We start from the raw sequence: 27,811 nt of genomic DNA on the forward strand, positions 1-27,811 counted from the left end.
AATCTAACCTGTAAAGTTCAGACTACTAGTCAAGAGCTGATACCGTTGCGCCACCACAGCGCTCTTAGCAAATGCGTGTCATTATCGCATTCTAACGCGGGTTGTTTTTCTGTAGTTATATTTTTGAATAAAAGCGCACTTGTTCTATAATATTTGTACTTATTGTGAAACTGTTTCTTTGATATTTGGACTTCAGGCTTCACACATCATAAACTTTATGTCTACATTTTGCCAATTATGACAAAAACATGAAAAACGTTTCTTTTTTAACGATGTGTGTACATAGATCGTTGTAGACATGGAACACACATGAAATGCAAGTGTTCCAAATAACAATATAGTATTTATAAAAGGTGTCATTTTGCTTGAGTTCTCACTCTATACAACTCCAAGCAACTGACATGCAGTTAAACAGACTTGAGCTGAGAAAATTGTGCGCCGGTGGGGGGTGTGATAGTAGGCTGCTTAGCCACAAATTTAGAAGACAAAAGACGTGACGTTGAGGTGCGAAGCGTTTTAAGGTGGGACGAGTTTTTTCGTAGGCTCTGGTAATTCTAGTGTTAAAAGGGCAATACAGGAAAATACATATCATTGATGTCCCGTCATCAGTGGGGGACAGACTTTCAGCTGCTTTTGTCCATTTCCCACTATTTTCAGTCTGAAAAATATTCACTCTCCCGATAAAAGTAATCCGCTCCAGTGACACTGCAAACATCATCATTCATAACATCGTGAGCGGACAGAGCAGCCTACTTTTGCATGACATCGTGAACACTGACGTCGCAATATGGCACACAGCACATGGAAGCAGAGCTGCTAAACACATACAGCATACCGTGACGGCAATCGGGATTCCATCACATCAATGAAGTCGTTCCAGATTTTAGAATTTTATCATCACTTTCTTGTCTTGGAAAAAATATCTGCGGAGAAGAAAAGTAATACGGCATTCGGTTTGGAATCGGTTTTATGTGCTGTTAACCCTGGTACAGTGGAAGTCAGCAATTTCGTGTCGAGCATCTTGTAAATGTAAAGACAAAATCTGCACGTCTTTAGTGTAAAGTCGTTTAGCAACACCGTGAAAATTTAATCGCAATTAACATTCACAGTCGTGACGCGAATATTATAAATTGAACACAAATTTCAGTTCACCGTATTTTCAAGCAGTAAACAAACGTTTCACGTATGAAATAAGTTTTCCAGGCTGTAGTGGGGCTTGAGTACATCTTGTACCGCTTCTTTTTACTTGTGATTGATGTTTTCACATTCTGGGTGTCGCACAAGGTTGACTTTTTTGAGGATCATTGCAGACCATGATAAGCGAACTTCATCGCTTCACCGTGTACATCATAGCCATAGTCACCGTCCACATTCGTGGGGTCATTTTATTAAAAAATCAAAAACCACAAGGTTTATCAAAACGCTCCTAATCGATTCGCCCAAACTCTGTTACAAGGGAGTCAAGTTATCGCACGGAGATTAAAATGAAGAAATTTCCACAAAGCTCGTAAACTTCAAGGTGTTATTGAACGGAAAAAGTTTGACCATTTAGGTGGCTTTGTTTTCAAAAATGTTACTGCGGTTGTATAAAACCAGACATTTGGTACCGTTTGTTTTAATTGGTTAGTTTACATTCTTATGTCGAGGACTGTTGGGGTCATCTACCCCTTAACCCTGAACGCGCAGGACGTCACGGGTGCCATTTTGTGCAATGCTCCACATGGCTTTGGCTAAGTGTGAGTGAAATGCTGCGTAACTTAGGGAAAATGTGGATATCTAGGATTGTGAAAAAAGGCATTAAAAACAGATAAAGGAGAAAGGAGTAAAGATGTAGTTTAAAGTGAACAAGGGTAGTTTTGAAAAGAATGACGAGTTGGAGGAACGATTCTTTGGTTTTAACACCTGGAGCTGAGTTATCGCCTATGAGTCCTTATTATAGTTTTCGGTACTCTAGCAAATACAACGTGATCAAATGATCAAATTCCAAATGAGTTTCATCGATTGAGTGGTTGGTCTTCTCCATTAAAATTTCTTTTGTTCTTACGAGGTGTGACAATTCTTGCTCCGAGATGTTTAACGATTTATAGTGGCACCCGCTCGTTCAGCAGAGGTTTAGTGTTCGTGGGCGGATAAGTTACGCTCGGAATATTTCGCCATCTATTTTCACTAAAAATTTAGAGTTGCAGGGAAAAAAATTAAATAGGAGAAAGCCAAGCAAACGACGAGATTATGCAAACTCCATCGAGACCACCGCCAGAGTAGAAATCGCACTCAAGTCGAGGCCTCATTCTTAAATACGTTGGTAAATTCAAATTTCTTCCACTTAGTTTTGAAATTTGTTTGGTCGAGGTTTTGCTGTTTGCTTCACAACGTGCACACCTTCCATTGCACCAGGGTTCCGGTTAGCTGGCAGTTTGTCCCATCCAAACCGGCAAGTGTTACTCCTCGCCCGTACCCGTTTTTCAGGATCAGAATCTGAAAAAATAAAAATTCTACCTCGTCATTTGAAAAGAAACCACCTGATGACTCCGCAAACAGGACGAACAACCCTAGCGTCACTGCCATGTGACCGAACCACTGTGGGGCTGAGCAGTGCTATTTAGGCAAACAAAAATGACTGCAAGGGCTTTTAGACAGAGATGGAGAAGACAAACCCTGCTTAAGAAAAATGTTTTTACTGGTTTTTGTTTCAATTTAAATTTTCATTCAGCTGACAATATAAGCTAATGTTTTTTAAATATAATGTAAAATATAGATATATTCTCTAAAGGAGTGCTAGGAAGACATTACAGACACACACGGACACTCTGACCTAAGCAAATACACAGCTTTTTGACCAAATTGGGACAAACACATAAGCAGTCAGTAACATGGCTGCCTCTTTTTGTGACCAGCTAGTAGGCGTGAGTAGGCCGTCAGGCTTTGGGGCTTGGGGTGGGATTGTGTACACGCTTTACTTAAAACTGCAGTTCCTTCTGTATGGCCCAGAGGGTACTGGCGCTCTTCTTCAGCTGATCCTCCTCTTCTGCCTTGAGCGTCATGTTCACCACGTCAGAGATGCCGCTGTTGCTCAGAACACAGGGGACGCTCAGGAAGACTTCATCGGAAATGTGGTGCATTCCCTGCAAGGACACCACAGTGTTAGACAATTCTGATCTTATACAGCGCCCCTCGCAAGCACACTCTTAGAATTCAAAGGAAGAAGATAAAATGCACAATCGTGACCTGATGCCACACCTCCCCTTCGCTCCAGTCACATATTCAGTTGACAGGTCAAGGCCACGTCACATTAGATGACTTTTCCAGTGATTTTATCGGTTGTAGCCTTCATTTACATAAGAGTAGCAAATCAGAGGCAGTCGGCCACGTGAACGCCAGTCACAGAGTCTGACATACTCGGTGACTCAATTCAACGAGTCCGGGACTCATCTCGACAAAATCAAACCAGTCTTTAGTGGTAGGGGCAGCTCTGCGTGCATGGCAGCTGATAACTCTCCACAACTCTCCTTACACATCCCTGTTTTTAACAATCCACTTCCACAAGTGGCACACACACATTTTCAATGGTGTGCCAACTATGACACTAGTGCAACTGGTGCTTAAGTAAAACAGATGGTCAACACAAAGGTTGTGTGGTTTCTCCAAAACTGGCCATATACATCATTGTGATGTTTGATTCATCTCGACACACAATTTCAATAGAGGGTTGAACATTTGGCCAGTGGAAGTAGTTGGTCAACACCACACATTGTATCCATAACTGCTGTTGGGTTTCTCCACACCTGATCTTCTACATCATTGTGATGAATGATTCATTTCAACACACACTTTCAATAGAGGGTTGGACATTAAACTAGTGCAACAAGTTAGTCAACATAACAAATGGTGCCCACAACTGCTGTTGGGTTTCTCCACAGCTGGCCATATACATCATTGTGATGAGTGGTTCATCTCAACACACACTTTCAGTGCACTGTTGGGCATTAGACCAATGCAAGTAGTTGGTCAACACCACACATAGCACCCACAACTGTTGTTAGGTTTCTCCACACCTGATCTTCTACATCACTATGATGACTGATTCATCTCAACACACACTTTCAATAGACTCTTGGACATAATACCCAAGCAAATAGATGGTCATCACAATACATGGTGGCCACAACTGTTGTTGGGTTTCTCCATAGCTAGCCGTATACATTATTGTGATGTGTGATTCATCTCAACACACACTTTCAATAGAGGGTTGGACATTATACAAGTGCAACTTAGTTGGTCAACATAACACATGGTGCCCACAACTGCTGTTGGATTTCTCCACACCTGATCTTCTACATCATTATGATAAATGATTAATCTCAACACACACTTTCAATGGACTCTGGGACACCATACCCAAGCAACTAGATGGTCATCACAATACATGGTGGCCATAACTGTTGTTGGGTTTCTCCACAGCTGACTGTATACATCATTATGATGACTGATTCATCTCCATGCACACTTTCAGTGCAGTATTTGACATTTGACCAGTGCAAGTAGTTGGTCAACACCACACACTGTACCCACAACTGCTATTAGGTTTCTCCACGCCTGATCTTCTACATCATTATGATAAATGATTCATCTCAACACCCACTTTCAATGGACTCATGGACATCATACCCGAGCAACTAGTTGGTCATCACAATACATGGTGGCCACAACTGTTGTTGGGGTTCTCCACAGCTAGCCGTATACATTATTGTCATGTGTGATTCATCTCAACACACACTTTCAATAGAGGGTTGGACATTATACAAGTACAACTTAGTTGGTCAACATAACACATGGCGCCCACAACTGCTGTTGGATTTCTCCACGCCTGATCTTCTACATCATTATGATAAATGATTCATCTCAACACACACTTCCAATGGACTCTGGGACATAATACCCAAGCAACTAGGTAGCTATCACAATACATGGTGGCCATAACTGTTGTTGGGTTTCTCCACAGCTGGCAGTGTACATCATTGTGATGACTGATTCATCTCAACACACATTTTCGGCATACTGTTCGACATTTGATCAGTGCAAGTAGTTGGTCAACACCACACATTGTACCCACAACTGCTGTTGGGTTTCTCCACAGCTTGCCTTGTACGTTATTGTGATGAGTGATTCATCTCAACACGCACTTTCAAGAGGGTTGGACATTATACAAGTGCAACTAGTTGGTCAACATAACACATGGCGCCCACAACTGCTGTTGGATTTCTCCACACATGATCTTCTACATCATTATGATAAATGATTCATCTCAACACACACTTCCAATGGACTCTGGGACATCAAACCCAAACAACTAGTTGGTCATCACAATACACGGGGCCCACAAGTGCTGTTGGGTTTCTCTACAGCTGGCCTTGTGTATACTTATCTAGCAATTCAGGCCAGTGGCATCAGCCCATCATGGGTGGAATTGTAAGGAGATTTTGTCGTTAATTTCATCGTTATATTTCGGGTAAGTTTCTACTTTTTCTGGCTGATTTAGTACATTTTAATAAAATTACATTAATTTCACATTCCCTAATACTTCTTCCTTCAATAAGGGTAAAGCTGGTAAGGGCAATGTCAATTATAAAACTGTGCTGTGGATTGGCAAGCCTTTGTTCTTGGGGGCAACCTACCTTAAAGTGAACGTCAGACCTCCCACGTCACTTCAGCTACTTGACTATTTTACCTTGTAAGCTGAACTAAAATGTTGCCATTCTGGAGTTGGGAGGTTAGTTTTAGTTACGTCACAGTCCATGTCCCACCTACCTTAACCATTGTGGAGACGGGGTGCACCTTCCTAAGATTCTTGAGTATGGTCTGTGCCAAGTCAGCCACGGACATTCCAATGGCCCAGGAGGTGTAGCCCTTCAGCTTGATGACTTCGTAGGCGCTAAGCAGGGGAGAGAAAGAAACGAGTCAGAAAAGCCAAAATGTCAGTCGAGACTGAGAGATCGTGAACATACCAAAGCAGCTGTACCTTGGGAAGTTGTATGCCACAAAAATACACTTTAAACACTACGGTCGTGGGCAAAAGTTTTGAGAATGACACTAATGTTAATTTTCACAAAGTTTGCTGCCTCAGCTTTTATGATGGCAATTGGCATCGACTCCACAATGTTCTGAAGAGTGAGCAGATGAATGGCCCTCTTTGCTGTGAAAATGAACTTCATCCCAAAAAAACCCTGCATGTCAGCCCTGCCACCAAAGGACCATCTGACGTCACTTCAGTGATCCTCTCATTCACACGGGTGAGAGCGGCAGTGAGGGCAAGGCTGGAGATCACTCTGTCATGATGATTGAGTTACAACAGAGAGGGGAAGAAGGCTTCAGGGTGCCCAAGAAAGTCCAGCAAGCACCAGGAGCGTCTCCTAAAGTGGATTCAGCTGTGGGCACCACCAGGGCAGAGCTTGCTCAGGAATGGCAGCAGGCAGGTGTGAGTTAGATGAAGATTGTTGGAGGATGGCATGGTGGGTGGCAAGAAAGGCAGCAAAGAAGCCAAAAAAAACATCAGGGACAGACTGATATTCTGAGATTGGACTACTCAGGGCTGCTGGGGTCAAGTCAATGTCTCTGATGAATCCCCTTTCCAATTGTTTGGAGCATCCAGAAAAAAAAAGAAAAGGTGAGTGGCGCTACCATCAGTCCTCTGTTAGGCCAACGGTAAAGCATCCTGAGACCATTCATGTCACGTGGGGTTGCTTCTCAGCCAAGGCAGTGTAGGGCTCACTCACAATTTGGCCTAAGAACACAGCCATGAATAAAGAATTGGACCAAAACATCCTGCGAGAGGAACTTCTGCCAACCATCCAAGAACAGTTTGGTGACCAACATGAACAATCCAGCATGATGGAGCTCCGGGCCATAAGGCAAAAATGACAACTAAGTGGCTCGGGGAACAAAATATCGAAAATGTGGGGTCCATGACCAGGAAACTCCCCATTGAGAACTTGTGGTCATTCCTCAAGAGGCAGTTGGACAAACAAAAACCCACCATCCATCCTTCCATCCATTATCCAACCCGCTATATCCTAACGACAGGGTCACGGGGGTCTACTGGAGCCAATCCCAGCCAACACAGGGCGCAAGGCAGGAAACAAACCCCGGGCAGGGCGCCAGCCCACCGCAGGGCACAAAACCCACCAATTCTGACAAACTCCAAGCATTGATTATAGAAGAATGGGCTGCCATCAGTCAGGATTGGGCCCAGAAGTTGAATGATGGCCAGCATGCCAGGGTGAATTGCAGAGGTCTTGAAAAAGAAAGCAGTGCCAGCACTGTGAATATGAACTCTGTGCATAAACGCCATGTCATTATCAGTCAAAGCCTTTGAAACTTAGGAAATGCTTGTAATTCTACTTCAGTATACGATAGAAACATCTGACACAAAGATCTGAAAACACTGAAGCAGCAAACTTTGTGAAAACCAACACTTGGATAATTCTAAAATATTTTTAGCCATAACTGTACAGCTCATGCTAAACCAAACACTGTGGTGAAAATAAGATGCCCGTTCCAAAAGTATTACATACATGTGTAGAATATTTCAGGTGCAGTATACTACCCTGACCACTGGGGGTAGCACCAAATTGCATTAGGGTAACCCCCATAATAATCTGTCAACGCAAACTGAATAAGCGGTTCAAATGAACGACGTGGGTGCAAGGTGATGCATTCTGTAAAATTATTTCACATGCGATTGACCAAACTGCCACTCTTTACCGTATGAAATTCCAGCCTCTGAATTATTCAGTTGATTTGACTTATAATAGCAGTACAGCCAATCGGGTGCCACCTCATTTTCCTTTGTGCCCTCACTCACCCAGTTGCTAAGGTGTTGTGCCTTTGTGACTGTAACGGGGTCACCTGCCTCCATTTACACTTCAGAAATGTGGAAAGAACTACCTGTATGTTAGTACCCGTGAGACTGGCAAGTGGCTCCAGAGTGCAGGTGTCATCTACATTCATAAACTGAGAAGTAATTATTGGCTTATGTACAGAATTCTTTTATGTGGTCCACATAGTGGGCGCAGATATTTCAAATAAATCACCTGAGACTGTGAAGGAGGACACTGAATCAGACATCAGAACATCATCAACTGACTGACGTTTCTGTCACTTCTGTGTTGTTCCTGAGTCAGCTCGTCTGGTTTTGTAATTTGTCAAATACTGAATGATGTCTGCTATGGTGTATCCAGACTTTGGTATCTGTGCAGGCCTCCTGTCGACACCAAATGCACGTGTTTAGGGTGACTGCGGTGGTCTGGGCCTGGTGGGAATGAAGGAATGAACGAGTGACTGACTGATTAGGTTGACTGCTCGCTTAATGGTGGTCTCGGCCTGGTGGGAATGAAGGAAGGAATGAATGAATAAATGAATGAACGAGCGACTGACTGATTATGTTGACTGCTCGCTTAATGGTGGTCTTGGCCTGGTGGGAATGAAGGAAGGAACGAGTGAGTGACTGACTGATTAGGTTGACTGCTCGCTTAATGGTGGTCTCGGCCTGGTGGGAATGAAGGAATAAATGAATGAACGATTGACTGACTGATTAGGTTGACTGCTCGCTTAATGGTGGTCTTGGCCTGGTGGGAATGAAGGAAGGAATGAATGAATAAATGAATGAACGAGTGACTGACTGATTCATTTGACTGTTCGCTTAATGGTGGTCTCGGCCTGGTGGGAATGAAGGAATGAATGAGTGAGTCTGGGAAGTTTTATTCTTGCCTTGCACCTGTTGCTACTGGGATAGGCTGCAGTCCATGGCCTGGCACTGGAAAATCAAGTTGAGGAAAACAACTGGATGGATCCTGAAGAGATGACCTTACATCACCAACTGTAACTTCATTTATTTTAAGAGCAGAGGTACTCCACCAACTGCTTAACTAAGGGTGTAGAGACAGTTGGGATGGCAGATCATTTTAGAAACGCACGACTAGACAGGTAAGGCCTGCGGTGCAGAAGTGATCCTGGGACCTGGATGATGACCTGCAGTAGCAGCCTTAGACATTCCCAACGTGACCTTCTGAAAATCTGAAGACCGCACACTAAATCAGTGGCCAGCCTTGTGCTGCGTGATGTGGAGCCCTCGGCCTTCCTTACTCGTACAAACACGTGCTGATATACAGAAACTGTAGCGAGGGGGGCTGTGAAAGCTCAGTGAGAGGACAGAATGTTTTTGTAATTACGGGTTAGGACTGGTGGGTGTAGTGCCGATGTGCCCCTGGACGCTTGTCTTAACTGCAGGAGGCAAAAACGGGGACGTGCCAGCCCAATTCAAGCACTGATTTGATGGAACATCTCCGTGGGTTCAGGTAACACGGCCGTCACCCTTAGCACATCATTGAATCAGACTTTGTAAAGTGTGCTTTAGTAAGCTGAGTTGTACGGAGGAAAGGAGTCGCCATAACTAAACAGCCTGCAAGGAGCAGGAAGGTTTAATCTAAATCAGGAGATGTTAAGCTGTTGAGGTGTCACTCCAGCCTCTTAAAACTGCAATAGAAGCGCACTGCTAAGCCACATTTAATTAAGAAACACCGCAGGAGGTGCAAAGTGAACAAAAATACAACAGTCGCTGTCTCGGCATTTTCATAAAAGGTGGTAAACAGAAAAACACGACGACTGATGTTTTTTGCAGTGCCATCATGTGAGAAACTGAACCTCGTCTCCTTTGTGAATGATCGCAAATTCTGTCCTGTGCTTTAAAATCGCGACACATCAAGAGCTGTGCGCAGAAGAAACATGGACTGTCTGCAATGTAAAGATTGATACTGTAGTGCCGGGTATGAAAGTGAAAAAAGAACAAGCGGATTACGTTGGCTTTCTTCCCACATTCCAAAGATCTGGGTTATGTGAGGGCGGGTATGTGCAGGAGTGTGTGCCCTGCAGTAGACTGGCATTCCATCCAGGATTAGTTGGTATGTAGTTGTAAAAGTCGCACTGTCACGTGTACAGAGTACAGTCATATTCTTACGTGCAGGTCCTATCAGCGTGCAACACGTCAGCACTCCATGACAAACAAGGATGGATTGATTAGGGGAGACTGAAGAGGGGAGATTTGAGCACCGATGTGAACGGCCATTACTAACAGTAAATATAATACCAATCAATATAGCGTCTTTCCTACCTATCTATCGATTATCTAGTGCCTTTCACATCTATCTATCAATCTATCTATATAGTGCCTTTCACAACTATCTATTGATTATATAGTGCCTTTCACAACTATCTATCTATCTACCAACTATATAGTGCCTTTCCTATCTGTCTATCTATCTATGTAGTGCCTTTCACAACTATCTGTCTATTATATAGTGCCCTTCACAACTATCTATCTATTATATAGTGCCTTTCCTATCTGTCTATTATATAGTGCCTTTCACAACTATCTATCTATTATATAGTGCCTTTCCTATCTGTCTATTATATAGTGCCTTTCACAACTATCTGTCTATTATATACTCTATTATAAACTCTTTCACTAGGATAGATTTACCTGATTTACAAAAAATAATATCTCAATTAAAACCCTCCACCTGCGTCCTTGACCCGATACCAACAAGGTTTTTCAAAGAAGTATCAGGCGTGCTAATTGATAATGTTCTTGACATAGTAAATTCGTCACTAGATACGGGGGTCTTCCCAGACTGTCTTAAGACTGCTGTAGTTAAACCCCTACTTAAGAAACATAATCTTGACCCCTCGGCTCTTGAAAATTTTAGACGCATCTCTAACCTGCCTTTCTTAAGTAAAGTTCTGGAGAAGGCAGTCATTATGCAGTTAAATGACCACCTCAATAAACCTCCTATTCTTGATAAATTTCAGTCGGGTTTTAGAACAAATCACAGCACAGAAACTGCACTCGTTAAAGTAGTAAATGACTTGCGGGTGAATGCAGACAGAGGCCATTTATCTGTTCTCATCCTCTTAGATCTGAGTGCTGCATTTGACACCATTGATCACAACATTCTTAGAAATCGCCTTAGTCAATGGGTGGGCCTCTCTGGCAGGGTCTTAAATTGGTTTGAATCCTACCTGACAGGGAGAAAATATTTTGTTAGTTGTGGGAATTACAACTCGAAGACACATGATATCCAATATGGTGTTCCACAAGGCTCTATCCTGGGTCCGCTGTTATTCTCAATCTACATGCTTCCGTTAGGTCAGATTATCTCAGGGCACAACGTGAGCTACCACAGCTATGCTGATGACACACAGCTGTACTTATCAATAGCACCTGATGATCCCGATTCTATTGATTCACTAACACAATGTCTGACTTGTATCTCAGAATGGATGAATAGTAATTTTCTCAAGTTAAATAAAGAGAAAACTGAAATTTTAGTGATCAGCAATAATGGATACAATGAGGCTATTAGAAATAAACTGGATACATTAGGATTAAAAGTCAAGACGGAGGTAAAAAGCTTAGGGGTGATTGTTGACTGTAATCTGAATTTTAAATCACATATTAATCAGATCATTAGGACAGCATTTTTCACTTAAGAAACATAAGTAAAGTTAGACCTCTTTATCACTGAAAGATGCTGAGAAATTAGTTCAGCGTTTGTTTTCAGTCGACTAGATTACTGTAACGCACTCCTCTCAGGACTACCCAAAAAGATATAAATCGTTTGCAACGAGTGCAGAATGCAGCTGCTAGAATCCTAACTAGGAAAAGAAAATCAGAACACATTTCTCCAGTTTTGATGTCACTACACTGGTTACCTGTGTCATTCAGAATTGACTTTAAAATTCTGCTTATGGTTTATAAAGCCTTAAATAATCTGCGCCATCTTATATATCGGAGTGTCTGACACCTTATATTCCAAATCGTAACCTCAGATCCTCAAATGAGTGTCTCCTTAGAATTCCAAGAACAAAACTTAAAAGAAGTGGTGAGGGCGCCTTCTGCTGTTATGCACCTAAAATCTGGAATAGCCTGCCAATAGGAATTCGCCAGGCTGATACAGTGGAGCACTTTAAAACACTGCTGAAAACACATTACTTTAACATGGCCTTTTATAACTTCATTTTAATCGTAATTTAACTTAATCCTGATACTCTGTATGTTCAATTCATCATAACAACTATTCATGGTGGCTCTAAAATCGGTACTGACCCCTACTCTCTTTTCTGTTTCTTTTTCTGGTTTCTTTGTGGTGGTGGCCTGCGCCACCTCCACCTACTCAAAGCTTCATGATGCTCCAACAATGATGGACGGATTAAAAGGAAGAAGTCTACGTGACCATCATCATCATCAAGCCCTTCCGTGAGAACCCTAAATCCAAAGAGGACTGTTTCATTTATGTTAGGTAGAATGCCCAGAGGGACTGGGGTCTCATGGTCTGGAATCCCTACAGATTTTATTTTTCTCCAGCCGTCTGGAGTTTTTTGTTTTTCTGTCCCCTGGCCATTGAACCTTACTCTTATTCGATGTTAATGTTGATTTATTTTTTTATAATTATGTCTTTCATTTTTCTATTCTTTAATATGTAAAGCACTTTGAGCTACTGTTTGTATGAAAATGTGCTATATAAATAAATGTTGTTGTTGTTGTTGTTGTATATAGTGCCTTTTCTATCTGTCTATTATATAGTGCCTTTCACAACTATCTGTCTATTATATAGTGCCTTTTCTATCTGTCTATTATATAGTGCCTTTCACAACTATTTATCTATTATATAGTGCCTTTCCTATCTGTCTATCTACTTTGTTCAGAAAGGCTGAGTGTCAAAGTTAGTGTGATTTCGAGCCCTGTAAAGTATCCTGTGACAGGGCCTGGTGTGGAATACCCTTCGGGAAATTAAGATTCTGTAGTTGTCCAGTAAAACAGCTTGAAGGAGTCTGCAGTGAAGAACAGCAGATTGCTTCATTATAGAGATTGGGAAAAAGATTCATATAAGGTAAATCTTCAAAATATTTTATCTTGATATTTTTGCTTTGTTCGCAATTAAAAAACCACAAGGTATTAGTGTTTGCGTGTCCGTCTGGTCATTTTAAAAGATGGCACATCACAAACATTTTTAGTAAAACAAAATGCATTGCATGTGTCATTCTAACAGATGGTGCATCACCAATATTGACACCGCTTTTACAAATCCCTTACCAAATGGTATATAACAGAGACATGTGCATTGCATTTAGCATTCTAATCACAAACATCTGCAGTAATGTATTTTATTACTATAAATATTTGCGTTTCACCATGTGTTGGAATGACAAATGCGATGCCTTTTATTACAAAATACATTCCAATAGATAGTGAACTGCAAATATTAACGACGAGGTCTACGGTGATTACTTCTATCTTTGATGGAGAGCACAGCTAGTATATTACAAAATGTTAAAAAAGCAGCCATATTACTGTACCTTGATAATACCAGATCATGGGATCCCTGGCAGTTCTCACGGCTACTTAGCTTCCCTGTATGTCATATTTGTTTTTGTACAATGAGTTATAGCAGAAAAAAAACTTGATTATTCCTTACTAATGTTGATCGGCAAAAATCAGCACAGCATTTTTCGCAGCAAATTTGCCAAACGTTTTTCCTGAAAATTCACTTTGTAGCTGTTCCGCAGCGCCCCCATGATGCTTTGTAAGACCCGTGTGACATCACAGAGCTGTAGCAGCCATGTTGGGTGGTGATGTAACTGCCTGATCTGCTCTACGTGCCCAATTTGCATTGATTTCACTCATGCATACTGTAAGCGTAGTCCACCTATCACTGCATGGCATTGGCTTTATTCATCCGAGAATAATTTCTGGCGTGTACACAGATGCATGATGTTACTTTCCGTTCGGTACTCCAGCTGGATTTGCATCTGGATTGCGTTTAAAATAAGAAAAAATAAAATACTTGCAGTGTTTTCATGTGAGGGTTACTTCAGCTGACCATAATGAGAATATTATGAAAATACTTTGAGTCATTGTACGTTGTGTCTTCACTGCTAAATTAAGCATGTTATGCTCCTCGCTATGTAGCACAGATCGGACAGTGACAAGCACAGCCCCCTGAAGTATATAATGCTGATCCCTGCCATCATCGGCTCTATGGGTGTTAGTCAGTCGTAATGATGGCCGCTCATGAGATTCAAGCAGAGATAAAGGACTCGGAGTACTGTGGGTTCAGAGTATAATTTTATCTCAGGGAGGCAGGGTGGCGCAGTGGTTCACTCTGCTGTCTCACAGCTCATGTCACACTTTTGGCCACAAAAAATCGGTCCAGCATAGTTGGCAGACGTTTCCTTAGCCCTCAGGGACACTTTAAAGACCACTGCACCATTATAATCCACTCAATACCAGTTCAGTTTCTCCTTCTTCATTGACTTCAGTGCATTTCGCGGAGTTAGGCAAAATTTCCCAAAGATTTCAAAAATTTTCACCAACTCAAGGTTAAATGAACTTAACACAATTGATGCATTATTACTCAGTACGTGAAGTGCCCTGGACTGGTGATGGTCACTGCACCAGCAACACACATATAAAACGAGACCCAACTACTCCAAAAGAACTGCAAATTGATAAGCTGCCCTCTTGACCTAGCGTGATATTTTTATTTCAGCCATGACCTTTAACATGCCTTAGCAGACCACAGATTTGGGGAGCCCAGAAAAAGAGAAAGGTTTTTATAAAAATGGCCCTGAGGAAGATGTTCTCACCTGTCCACCACCTGCTTGTGCACTTCCTTCCAGTTCTCCTTGTCCTTCTCCGTCCCCATGTCAGGATTCAGGGACTTCAGAGACACGCCAGCCACGTTTACTCCGCTCCACACAGGAACTGGGGAAATAAAACATCACATATAATCTTTCATTCATTCATTCATTCGTTTATTTTCCACCACATACAATTGGACCAAATCACAGTGAGGCCCACTTGTTCTTTTCCACAGCCATATTTACTAACTCATACTGTGGGGTTTCAAGGCATTCCACATAGTAATATTCATAATGTTTTTTGCAGCATGAGGCTACTTTATCCACTAAATGGTGGCAGAATGCTGTCCTGAGTGGTGTTCAGGCCTAAAACAGTACATGCGAACAATACAGCCTAACAAGAGAAACACTCAGGCCTAACCATTTTAACATAGAATTCCGAGTCTGAGGTTAAAATAGGCAAAACTGATAAATGAATATTGCATTGTGAGTGCTTCCTTCAGCTTCATCAACACCTTTGCAGGAAACAAATGCAGCCAGCCACGTAGTGCAGTAGGTCTGACAATAACCATAGTCACAAAAGAAGCACAAGACATTCATACATTGCAATATTTAAGGCATAAGCCTTGTACAGTACATTCGCATTCTTAACATGAACACCTCTTAATTACACAGTCCTGGGTTTGAATCCCAACTTGGGCTCTTTCCATGTACTCCTACCTCCCTTTGACAATGCAACGCCATTTGTGTTTAGTTAATTGGCAACTCAACACTAGTCTTGTTGGGGTAAATGTGAGGAAGTGCCCAACTGTGAGCTGCTGTTGACCATTGCACAGTCCAGTTTTGGATTCTGCACTGAAAACATTTTCTTTCTTATTAAATGTTCTTCTTCTTCAGAAATTCTGGTGTGTGTTCAGACCTCAGTGTGGGTGTGTGTGTATATCTATTTATGTATTTATTTACTTACAGAGCTTCTGTAAAATGTCAAATTTGACCCTGGGGACAAATAAAGTTCTGTCTATCAATCTATTATATAGTGCCTTTCATATCTATCTATCTATCTATCTATCTATCTATCTATCTATCTATCTATCTATCTACTTTCATATCTATTATATAGTGCCATTCACCTATCTATCTATCTATCTATCTATCATATAGTGCCATTCACCTATCTATCTATCTATCATATAGTGCCTTTCATCCATCTATCTATTATATAGTACCTTTCATCTATCTATCTATCTATCTATCTAATAGTGCCTTTCATCTATCTATTCTATCTATCTATCTGTCTATTATATAGTGCCTTTCATCTATCTATCTATCATATAGTGCCTGTCCTATCTATCTATCTATCTATCTATTATATAGTGCCTTTCATATCTATCTATCTATCTATCTATCTATCTATCTATCTATCTATTATATAGTGCCTTTCATCTATCTATCTATCCTGATCCTGATCCTGAATAGGATTGCCATATGGTAGGCCCTTGGCCTAATGAATCTAAACTGGATTAAGCAAGTTCAGTAAGGATTATGAAGTCTGTACTCATGAGGGTTTTCTCCAGGTATCCCAGTCTCCTACCACATCCCAAAGATGCTCGGATTTGGCTAGAATTGTGAGAGCGACCTGTGAAAGTCTGGTATCCCCACCCATGGGTGGTTTCTCCCTTTTACCTGATGTTCTCAGGATGGACTTCAGTTTCACTCCATCCATTAATGAAAAAGGGTTTTCAGAAAAAAAGATCGACAGGCATATCTAAAGCAGAGGGACAGCTGTGTTGAAACATTACAGAGGGACTTGGACAGCATACAAGATGCTGCACATTTGTGGCAGATGAAATTTAATGTAAAGTATTACAAGCAGAAAGTAAAATGTGAGGTTGAATACACAATGAGAGGTCTGAAAATCGAAAGTCCACCTTATGAGAAGGATTTAGGAGTCGTGGTGGACTCAAAACTATCAACTGCCAAACAGTATTCAGAAGCCATTATAGCGCCTTGATGTGTGGAGTACAAGTCACAGGAGGTTCTGCTCAAGGTTTATAACACACTGGTGAGGCCTCATCTGGAGTACTGGGTGTAATTTTGGTCTCCAGGCTACAAAAAGGACATAACAGCACAAGAAAAGGTCCAGAGAAGAGCGACTAGGCTGATTCAGGGCTACAGAGAGTGAGTTATGAGGAAAGATTAAAAGAGCTGAGCCTTTACAGGAGATGAAGAGGAGACCTGACTGAAGTGTTTAAAATGATGAAGGGAATTAGTGCAGTGGATCGAGATGGTGCTTTAAAGTGAGTTCATCAAGAACACAGGGACACAGTTGGAAACTTGTTAAGGGGAAATTTCAACACAAACATTAGGAAGTTTTTTTTTTTTTACACAGATAACCACAGACACCTGGAGTAAGCGACCAAGTAGTGTGGTGGACAGTAGGACTTTAGGGACTTTCAAAACTTGACTTGATGTTATACTACCGTTGAGCTGAATGGCCTTTTCTTGTCTAGATTATTCTAATCATCTAATAAGCAATTTGTAACTTCTAAACTAGCATAAAATACCCAAACTGGGAAGTAACAGCTTGATGAATTAATTTAGGAGCCCATGCTTATTAAGCCTGCATCTCTCACTGAAATGAAGTGACCACACCAGTTGAGACACTCACCACTGGAGTCACCGTGCTCCCCAACAACCCAGCCATGGCAGCTGGATGCATGAAGGTTGAGACGTTCTCCCATCAGGTAACGGAAGCGGGCAGAGTCCAGGTTGCAACCGCTGCCAATCACCCGGTGCCGGGGGAAGCCACTCAGTTTCCAGGCCACATAGGTCAGGATGTCAACTAGAAAGTGAAAATTGAAGAAAGGTGGTGTTAGACGCATTTCTACTATGGGATGCTTTTCTAGTGAGCTATCTAACAAACAAAAGGAACAGGACTGGGTGAGTCCAGAAAAACTGAAACCAGACAAGCAGAGTCCCAAGCTTCTGCAGGTTTCCCAGACCACCCCCTGTTCTCACCTGGATTGGAAACCACAAGGAGGATGCAGTCAGGGCTGTATTTGACAATGTTGGGGATGATGAATTTGAAGATGTTCACATTGCGCTGCACCAGGTTCAGGCGACTCTCCCCCTCCTGTTGGCGAGCCCCTGCTGTGACGACCACCAGTTTTGAGTTGGCTGTTACACTGTAGTCTGGAAACATCACAATAATTACAAATCATTTCTTTGTCATAATTTCTATTAGATAGACAGATAGATAGATATGAAAGGCACTATATAATATATAGATAGATAGATATGAAAGGCACTATATAATAGATAGATAGATATGAAAGGCACTATATAATATATAGATAGATAGATAGATATGAAAGGCATTATAAGATAGATTGATATATAGATAGATAGATATGAAAGGCACTATATAATAGATAGATAGATAGGAAAGGCACTATATGATAGATAGATAGATAGATAGATAGATATGAAAGGCACTATAATATGGTGTGGCAGAAAAGTAATGAGACTGGCAACACTGCAAGCGATCGGGCAAAGCTGCGCTGTTGTCCTTGATAGAGCCCGTGTATCAGTACCCTCCCATAGCTCAGTGCGAGTTTCAACTCCTTCCGTTAACTACGTGATTTTCGTGACTGCTATTAGCGAAGTTGTGTTTTTGGTTGTGCGTCACGCAAAATGGAACAGCGGAATTTGGAGCAACGTTGTGCCATTAAACGGCAAGTGTGACGTTTGAAAAGTTAAAACAGGCCTATGGGGAACATTCTTTACCCCGAGCTCAAGTTTTTCGCTGGCACAAATCATTTTTGGAAGGCAGAAAACACATTGAAGATGAACACCGTTCAGGGAGGCCTTCAACTTCGAAAACCAATGAAAACATCGAACGTGTGAACACTCTTGTGAGATCAGACCGTCGTTTAACATTAAGAATGTTGAGTGAACAATTAAATTTGAACAGCTTTACCGTTCATCAAATTTTGACTGAACATTTGCACATGCGAAAGGTCTGTGCCAAAATGGTGCCGATAAACTGCCCTCTCCATAACAGACTTGTTGACCTCAAAAGGCATTCCTGTGGTTCCCCAGCCCCCTTATTCACCTGACCTCAGTCCGTGTGACTTTTTCCTTTTTCCTAAACTGAAAAATGTCCTCAAAGGACGTCATTTCGGGACTTTAGAAAACATCCAAAAGAGTGTAACGGACATGCTGAAGACCATACCAGTTGAAGACTTCCAGCGCTGCTACCAACAGTGGGAACAACGTCTTCATCGGTGTGTAGCTGCCCAAGGGAACTACTTTGAAGGGGATAACATTGATGTTTGAAAAAAATAAAAACTTTGGTAAATAAAAAACCAGTCTCATTACTTTTCTGCCACACTATCACGTATAGTATAGATGGATAGATAGATAGATAGATAGATATGAAAGGCACTATATAGTATAGATAGATAGATAGATAGATAGATAGATATGAAAGGCACTATATAGTATAGATAGATAGATAGATATGAAAGGTACTATATAGTATAGATAGATAGATAGATGGATAGATACTTTATTAATCCCCAGGGGAAATTTACAATATTACAACTAAACTTTGAGATTTTTAATTAATATTAAAGTAACCAGAGAGCCCCTTCATTGCATGAAACCAACAGCACAGTATCCTCGTTCACAAAGAGAACCCTGGAAATTCCTTGGTTAACAAAAAAGGATTTTATCTGCAGGGTAACGTCAGTCCCAGATATCCCAGAGGTCTATGAGCACCAACGACAAAGCAGAGTTTTGGTTTTGGTTGGTGAACAACAAAAGGTCAGCTACTGATTTGTTTCTGTTTCCCGTATTATGAGACGTTTGTTATTTACAACGCACTGTAAGTACAGTCGGTGCTCACACTTCATCCCCAAACCCAAATGATGACCAAAAAAAGAAGTAACAAAAGAAAAGGGTTTTATTACCCATAACATTCAAAACAGTGCCCTATAAACACATGGGGGCTTAAGAATAACAAACACCTAAGCCTTCAGGCCGTTCTATTTACCCTCCAGCCTCCACTACTGCTCTGCAGGTACCCCTGAGGAGCCCCCCGCCAGTGGTGTAGCTAGCTTGCTGAAGGCCCCTGTGTAGCGCCCTGAGGAGGACCCCTCGTGTCTAGCATAACTCTTAATTTAAATTTATTCTCAACTACATCCTAAGGGCCGGCTGGGCAGTGGTGTTCAGGACCGCGTCACTATCAGATCACACACTGGTGACAAACAAACCGGGTCTCTAAATGGAATTTGTAATAACTTTTTTTAATCGCTTTATTACAGCCACTGTAAGTTAGCAAAAATAAGATAAATTGTGGGAATGGAATGTGGGAGGTGTGGGTAGTCGTAGTAGTACATAAATATAATGTAAGATGTGGACTCTCTTACTTTACCAAGACAACTTCATGAAGGAAGATGATTAAAATGTAACGTAAGATAGACAGTAGAAACTGTTCTGTGCTATAAAATGAAGCCATTTCAGTTTGTAACAAATTAAAATGACAACACCGGCTGACAGGATACAACTACAACATCGACCAGTTCTGAAAAAATGCACATCATAAAGTCAGATGTCAATGGTTCCAAGAAATCTGCCTTGTTGGTAGGACATTTCTTGGTCATGTATTTTGGTTGTTTGTCTTTAGTAGTTTCTCCATTTTGAATGGTTTTAGCAGAAAGTACCTGATCTCAGTAGCTGACTCAGTAGCTGCAACCATTTCACTTACTGCACTGTCTGCGACTGTTGGGACGATTCGCCAGCCTCAAAGTTCTCATTTCCTACCGCTGACCCTCGCTCAGTTTTGAGAAAGGTCAAAATCTTGGTAAGCTTAGTGCTCTTCAATTCCTGCTGCAGGCGTGCCTTATGTTTGGCAGCACCGTTCTTATAACGTTTGCCGGATCCGCTGCTACTGGCCGACATGGCATCGTATGGCGAGAGTACAAAAAGCGTCAAATTGTTCAAATATTCGGCATTTGCCAAATAACGGGGACCATAACTTAACAACGGAGTTGCTATGATTTACCGTTTATGAGTTTAAACTTCGAAAACTCTTGACATCAAATCAAAGTACAAAAGTAACAATTATTTACAATAATAATGTATACTGCCCCTGCTCACTTTGCTTGCCAACCCCTTCCCCACCCTGCACTACGTGCCATTGTGAAGAGGTGGGCTGAACGCACACTAAGGAGACACGGCCACTCTTCTGAAACCCCCTCTTAACTCTTTGAGGGCTGAATATTTTTTCCAAATAACTCAGTTTTCTTAAAAGCACACAATGCAATATTTTCACACAAAAATCAACATAAAACATCCGTTGCTGTGAACTGTGGCTGACAGTTTGTCGTCTCTTGCGGCCTGGGCTACTCACGGGCTGCACGACAGTTGGCAGAAATGCGTGGCAGGCTGGCTGCCAGGCTGTCTTCACAAGGCAGGGGTAGAAGCAGAGGCAATGCAATCTGGTTTGTACATCGTGTCATCGTAAATGGCGGTCCTGCCAGGTGAATGTTGCGGTAGGTGCGTCAGCTACACGAGATCAGCTGATGCTGGTACCTCACTTTCATTTTCAATCTCGATCTGCAGATCACTCGCATCAAAATCGGAGTCCAACAAGTTGGATTCCAATTCAGAGATAATATGCAAAACGTCATCCATGGAGTATTTTGCTTTGTGCATTTGCTTCGATCTCTCGCTAGATATCGATGCCATTTTTGCCGTTGTTTGCTCTTCGCTACTCACGCAAGCGCAGGGAATCTCGGATAACTCAACAAAGCTAACTTTTCTTCTAGCACAGAGAGTCAAACTAACATGGAACGGCGGGCCTGGTCACCATTTACCGTTAATTATTGCCCTCAACCTCTCCTGTTGACAAACGTCGACATCTGCCCTAAAAGAGTTAAAGTAGATTTTTAATCATTTCAGTTTCGTATTCAGTTCATTCCTTAAGATCTCAGTTTTTAAACTGTGAAGTTTTTTCTGTAGTACCTCGAATTACGATCTGAACTAAGGAATTTTCATTTTCCTTGTTGTCTTTATTTTGAAAACCTGACCTAAGTGTTTATTCAGCTTCCTCCAGCGGACTGGAGAAAAAAAAAATTGAACTGTTTTATTACGATGCTTTGAAATAATTAATAGATTTGAAATCATACCTTTAGTGCTTTTTAGATAGTAGTAAGTGTGCAGCTTAGGGTGCATATCATTACAAATAAGTATATATTAAGTATGCAAGGAAATGTATATTTTTATTACTGGTATATGTTTTATAGGTTGTTAGATATAAAAAGAAACTTTATTATTGATATACGTTGTCAGTCCCCGAGGGGAATTTGTCTTTTCACTTGACCTTTGGGGGTCAGAGTGCAGGGTCACTCAAGTATTATAACATCTCAGTAAAGAAAATCCAAAAAGTTGGAGGATCAAAACAGTCTGGAGCAGTAATTTGTTATATAAACAGAATGGGATTTGTATAATAACACACATCATCTTGACGATAGACAGGGAGATGTGAGCCTATGTCATGGATGCAGAACTGCTGTAACAGTATTATTTTTTATTATTTTTTTATTATTATTATTATAATTTTTATTATTAGACCAGCTATGTTATATGGGCTGGAGACGGTGGCACTGACCAGAAAGCAGGAGACAGAGCAGGAGGTGGCAGATTTAAAGATGTTAAGATTTGCATTGGGCGTGACGAGGATGGACAGGATTAGAAATGAGGACATTAGAGGGTCAGCTCTGGTTGGATGGTTGGGAGACAAAGTCAGAGAGGCGAGATTGTGTTGGTTTGGACATGTGCAGTGGAGAGATGCTGGGTATATTGGGAGAAGGATGTTACGGGTAAGAGGAAAAGAGGAAGGCCCAAGAGAAGGTTTATGGATGTGGGGAGAAAGGACATGCAGGTGACAGAACAAGATGACGAGGACAGGAACATATGGAAGAAGATGATCCGCTATGGTGACCCCTAACGGGAGCAGCCAAGAGAAGAAGAAGAAGAAGAATCACTTATATATTCCATTTCATCATTTATCTTTATATTTTATTTTTCTGCTTCAATAAATAAGCCAGACTTACTATGTTATCATAGAGAAGCACAGAGAAATACAGAAAGGTCTGCATATGGTGTGTATTGATTTGGAGAAGACTTATGATTTGAGTGTCATGCCAAGAGATCAGGAGGTACATGAGTGACAAAGGAGGTGGGGATTGTCCAGGATATGTACGAGGAAGAGGGGTAACAGACAAGTCCCCAGTTAGTGGAGGTCTGCACCAGGGATCTTCTTGAAGTCCTTACCTCTTTGTTCTGGTGATGGATGTGTAGACTTGTGGGGTAAAACACCAATCTCCCCAGTGCCGGCTTTGTGCTGATGACATTGTGTTGTGTAGCACCAGAAAAGAAGAAATGGAGAGGAAGTTGGAAGAATGGAGAAGGGCTTTGGAAGACAGAGGATTGAAGATAAATAGGAAGAAGAGAAAACAACTGAGGTTTAATGGAGATCAGGATTCAGAAGTTAGTCTGCAGGGAGAGCTACTGAAAAGACTGGAGATGTAATGGAGTACTCCATTGCAATGGTACAAATAAATATGTTTCTTGTATGTGGCCCGCTATTTCTATTTTTTGTTTTGTTGTTTGTGTTGTTGCGTTTTTAAATATTGGAGACAATGGGGCCGTTTTTGCAAAATGCTAATTGGTAGTTTTACCAAATGTTAATTTAGATTTTGTGTAATTATTCAAGCGACTTTCAAAGTCGTGATTCCTTAACAAAACTCTTTAAAAAACAACTGGATATGTTTACATATGTAGAATCAGTGGTAGCCCAAGATGGAGAACTAAATGCAGAGATAACCCACAGAGTGCAGTGTGGATGTAACAATTGGAAGAAGGTATCAGGAGTGTTGTGTGATCGAAGAATTAAGGTGAAGGTCAAAGGTCAGGTTTTTAAGACAGTGATGAGACCAGCAGTGATGTATGGAGCTGAGACATGGGAGCAGAGCAGAAGAAGAAGTTAGATGTGGCAGAAATGAAAATGTTGAGATGTTCTGGAGTTACAAAAAAGGATGGAATAAGAAATGAGACCATCAGAGGCACAACAAAAATGGGAGAGATCATCTAAAAAAGTACAGGAAAGTAAGTTGAAGTGGTACGGTCAAGTGAGGAGGAGAGATGATGAAGATGTGGGTAAAAGAGTGATGGCAATGGAAGTACAGAGAACAGAAAGCAAGGGAGGCCAAAGCAAAGGTGGATGGATAAAGTAGTAGAAGATCTGAAGGAAAAGGGTCTGACTGGGGAGCACATGCAGGACCGAACTGTATGGAGAAGGTTCATCAAGCACATCAACCCCAGATAGGAAGAGGAAGAGGAAGAAGAAGCAATAAACCAAACTCTTTTTATATTGATTTGGTCCAGATTCTTACATTTTTCTAATCTCGGAGGTTCAGGTGGAGCAAGGGGTTATCACCTTAGGGGTTTTAACGACGAAAATGATGATGTTGGTGATGGGCGAAGAAGATTAAAGATGTTAAATAAAGGTCTGTGTGACAATGGGCTGCAACAGGTAACCAGACCTGTTCAAAGTCTTAACTCCAGGTGCTTAGGACCAGAGATCTGGAACTGAAGGAGGAACTTTAAGGACCCTAAGGTCATCACTGCCGCCACATCTCTCACCTCTTTAGTCTGGGAAAGACAGATGGATAACCAGGATAGCCCTCCAGGCCCAGCTCTAGACGGGACACAGGGGAGGTAGCCAGGGTGAGAGGTGCATGGAAGACATTCTGGGAGCTTACTTGAAAAGGAGCTTCTCTAGCATCGAAGAGAAAAGTTCATTAAAAAAATATGTTAAGTAGTATAGGAGTAAGATATGGCTGATGAAGGAGGAACATGAAAAAAGTCTACTAGTAATATACTGTACTTTCAAAATGGACATTTCAGTTTTATTGAATTAAACCTTTTAATGGTTTTTACATTTGATGAGTACTGTGAAAATAAATGTTTAATCTACTGTATACATATAAAGGAGAGTTGGGATCCGAAAGTGTGTTTGTGGAGGGATGGAGAGTTAAGGCGGGTGGGGGAGTCACGTCATCATCTCCCCTTCCATTCACCTCATTTCATTCACTTCATTTCGCTCCGAGCTGAGCTCCGCTACTGACGCGGTCTTGCCGTTCTTTTTCCTTAGTGTTTAGTCCTCTCTGCTTTACTGATTTATATAAAGGAGAGTTGGGATCTGAGAGACTGTGTTTGTGTGTTTGTGGAGGGATTGAGAGTTAAGGCGGGTGGGGGAGTCACGTCATCATCTCCCCTCCCATTCATGTCATTTCATTCACTTCATTTCGCTCCGAGCTGACGCGGTCTTGCTGTTCTTTTTCCTTAGTGTTTAGTCCTCTCTCCTTTACTGATTTACTGTTTACTAGACGCAGTACTTACTGAATAGTATTTTTTCCTTTAGTGCTTCTACTTAGTGTTTAGTAGACACGGTGTGCCGGTGTTCCCGGCGGTGTTTTTTCCCGTTTCTATTTTTTATGTAGCATGTTCACGAATTAGTCATAGAGAAAATTTGTATATTTTGGCTCCAGGAAGACAAACCAAAAATGTTGTATATAAAGAAGCTCTATAAGTCGAATGTAGATACATAATTATTACAACTACAGCAACTGCAGCGAAGCGCACGAGGTCTGCTAGTTTACAAATAAAAAATCTCAGGCAAATTGATAAAAGTCTTGGGTTGTTACAATCTTTAATGGGAAAAAATGTGTTAAAGCTGAATACTTTTTTTAAGACACCGTACTGTATGTTGTCATGCATGCGTGTAGTACGACCTCCTCGCAGGATCAGTCAAGGTATGTAATAATCCTCCGAGCTGAGAGGGGGCGCTGCCACTAACAGTGTCATCTCCTTCTGTATCCACAGTGCCGAGAAGTCGCCCAGTGAGGGCATTTGACCCCGGCTCTTCCGGTCCAGCTACCATAAAGCCACGGGTGCCCTGGAATAAGGCGTCATTACTTGCTCAAACAATTCGCCAGCTGGATCGCCGCTAGCAGCGAAAGCCATCCAGTAATTTATTTGTTTTCCCGCATACGGGACATACGCCCAAGAGCATCTTGTCTGTTCTATTTTTGTTCTGCTTTGTCAGCCAATAAAAGGGACGAGCCGTTTGGCACCCCAAAATTTCTTCCTGTTTCAGATCTGTCAATCCCGCACCCGTCCACAATGTACAAATACAATCATAAAATGACAAATTTGAAATAGGTGTTGTTACTAAAGTGGCTGTAAGAGCCATGTGCTAGTTATCTAAGTTATATTAAATGTTTGCCTATATATTAGTGCATAGTCTATGGGGGGCTGAATTGAATTGGAATATTCTAACTATTTCTTGTCTACAGATTAGGCTCAGTAAGTGACCTGCCTTGCTAAAAGTAAGGCATGGAGGGCCAACGGTTTCAAACTGGGCCTTAACATGCTCAGTTGTATGTGCAGAGTCGTACGTTTTGAACGTACTGAATGACAAGTATTAACATATTAAGTATCAACAGCATTAAACATCAGATATTTTTTCCGGGTAAACATAGAACATTGTTCTTGGTACAAAGCGTCAGCCTCTTGTCTTATTTTAATTTCTTATTTTGTCTTTTATTTTTCTTTTTTGTTTCATTATGTAAAGCACTTTGAGCTACTTTTTGTATGAAAATGTGCTATATAAAAAAAAAGGTTGTTGTTTAAGTATAGAAACAATTGAAGTTTATCAAGAAGAACCATTTTTCCCTTTGTTTTCGGCTTTTTATTCTTCATGTGTAACAACCTTTTTCTTTATTCCCGTGTGGACTGTTTGCTTTGAATTTTCACAAAACCGTTTAAAATGAACTTTTGTACTGAGAAGTTTCTTTTGGCACCCGTTTGAGCCGTGCTTGATCCTGCCTTACCTTCCAGCAGCTACAGTGGCTTTGTACAAAGTATTCTCAATTATTTATTAATTTACTAATTCATATGGCATTGATATTTTGATTTTGTTAGTACTGATTTAAGAAGTCTAACATTTTTAAAACTAAATTGGATATGTACACACTAGAATAAATGACACAGTCCATGATCATCATATCCTAAAAAACCTATAACATCCTTGTCACATGGGGTCTGTCAAAAGCAAAATTCAGAAATTATCTTCTGTACTAAATGATGTCGTTAATTCACAAGAAAACTGCACCAAATGATCACCAGAACTGCCTTTCAGTGATTCAGTTCAGTCTTGGTTATTGATTAGTTAGTCTGGTCCTGTTGTGATCAAATTTACAAGAATATTTTCACAATCTGACCTTCCCTCATGACCAAAATATTGGCCTGAAAGCATGTCGATATAATGGACACAAGTGTTCATGGGCTTGTGAGCAGAACAACTGTAGGGCATTTTATGGACTTAAATCAAGTTCTGGTCAACTTGCATTTGTTGCTTTGGCATCCCTTATTTACTCAGCATTTTTTTCCAGTTGTCTTTACAAGCCTGGAGTGGTGCTTGAAACTTCAACTCCCAGCAGTCCCTTCAGTGGCTCTGATTGGTCATCAGCTGAGGGTGCAGAGGCTGTTGGGTACAAGGAGGCCGGCGCGACATTTAAAAGGGGACTAACGTTACCAAAAAAGGGAGACGTATTCTGTGTTGCTTGTCTAAAGTTCCTGTCTGTCTACCTTCCGTTCTGACAGCTTTCCTTTCTCATTTTTGTCCAGGATCGTTTCTGGGTCGGGGTCTGGATTGTCTACTGTCTGCCCGTTACGTGAGGACTGTATGTGAATTTATGGCCATCCTGTGAAGAAAGGAGCGCTCCTGAACCCGTTCACCTGTCTTCACCATTTCAGGAACTACTGGTAGGACTATCTTTACATTCCCCTTCAGTGTACAGATCTCTTGACTATTTACCTTCATCTTTACATTACATCAATTGCTGTTTTTTCATGGATTTGACTGTGTGTGGTTTGTTTTCGTGTTGATTGTACATCGCCATAAGAGGAACTGGGGTGGAATCGTTTTCATTTATTATTAACTAGCCAACCCGTGGCACACCATACGGCGCGTAATCAGACCGGTTTT

General features: G+C 41.3%; 1 protein-coding gene across 2 annotated transcripts in view; it reads right to left on the bottom strand.

Annotated features, from left to right (window-relative positions):
* Positions 1-546: 546 nt before the first annotated feature.
* ldha (lactate dehydrogenase A4) overlaps positions 547-27,811 on the bottom strand; it is a 46,988-nt gene continuing 19,723 nt past the window's right edge. The window contains exons 4-8 of one of the 2 annotated variants that reach the window (XM_039736369.1): positions 17,710-17,883; positions 17,360-17,533; positions 14,698-14,815; positions 5,806-5,929; positions 547-3,122 (exon numbers count right to left, since the gene is read on the bottom strand). In XM_039736369.1, the coding sequence (XP_039592303.1) occupies positions 2,958-3,122; positions 5,806-5,929; positions 14,698-14,815; positions 17,360-17,533; positions 17,710-17,883 (755 nt within the window). In that variant the 3' untranslated portion in view covers positions 547-2,957. The remainder of the gene's footprint in view (positions 3,123-5,805; positions 5,930-14,697; positions 14,816-17,359; positions 17,534-17,709; positions 17,884-27,811) is intronic. The other variant, XM_039736360.1, reaches the window with a different exon arrangement.

This window comes from Polypterus senegalus, chromosome 1 (genome assembly GCF_016835505.1).
Source record: "Polypterus senegalus isolate Bchr_013 chromosome 1, ASM1683550v1, whole genome shotgun sequence".
Lineage (NCBI taxonomy): Eukaryota > Metazoa > Chordata > Cladistia > Polypteriformes > Polypteridae > Polypterus > Polypterus senegalus.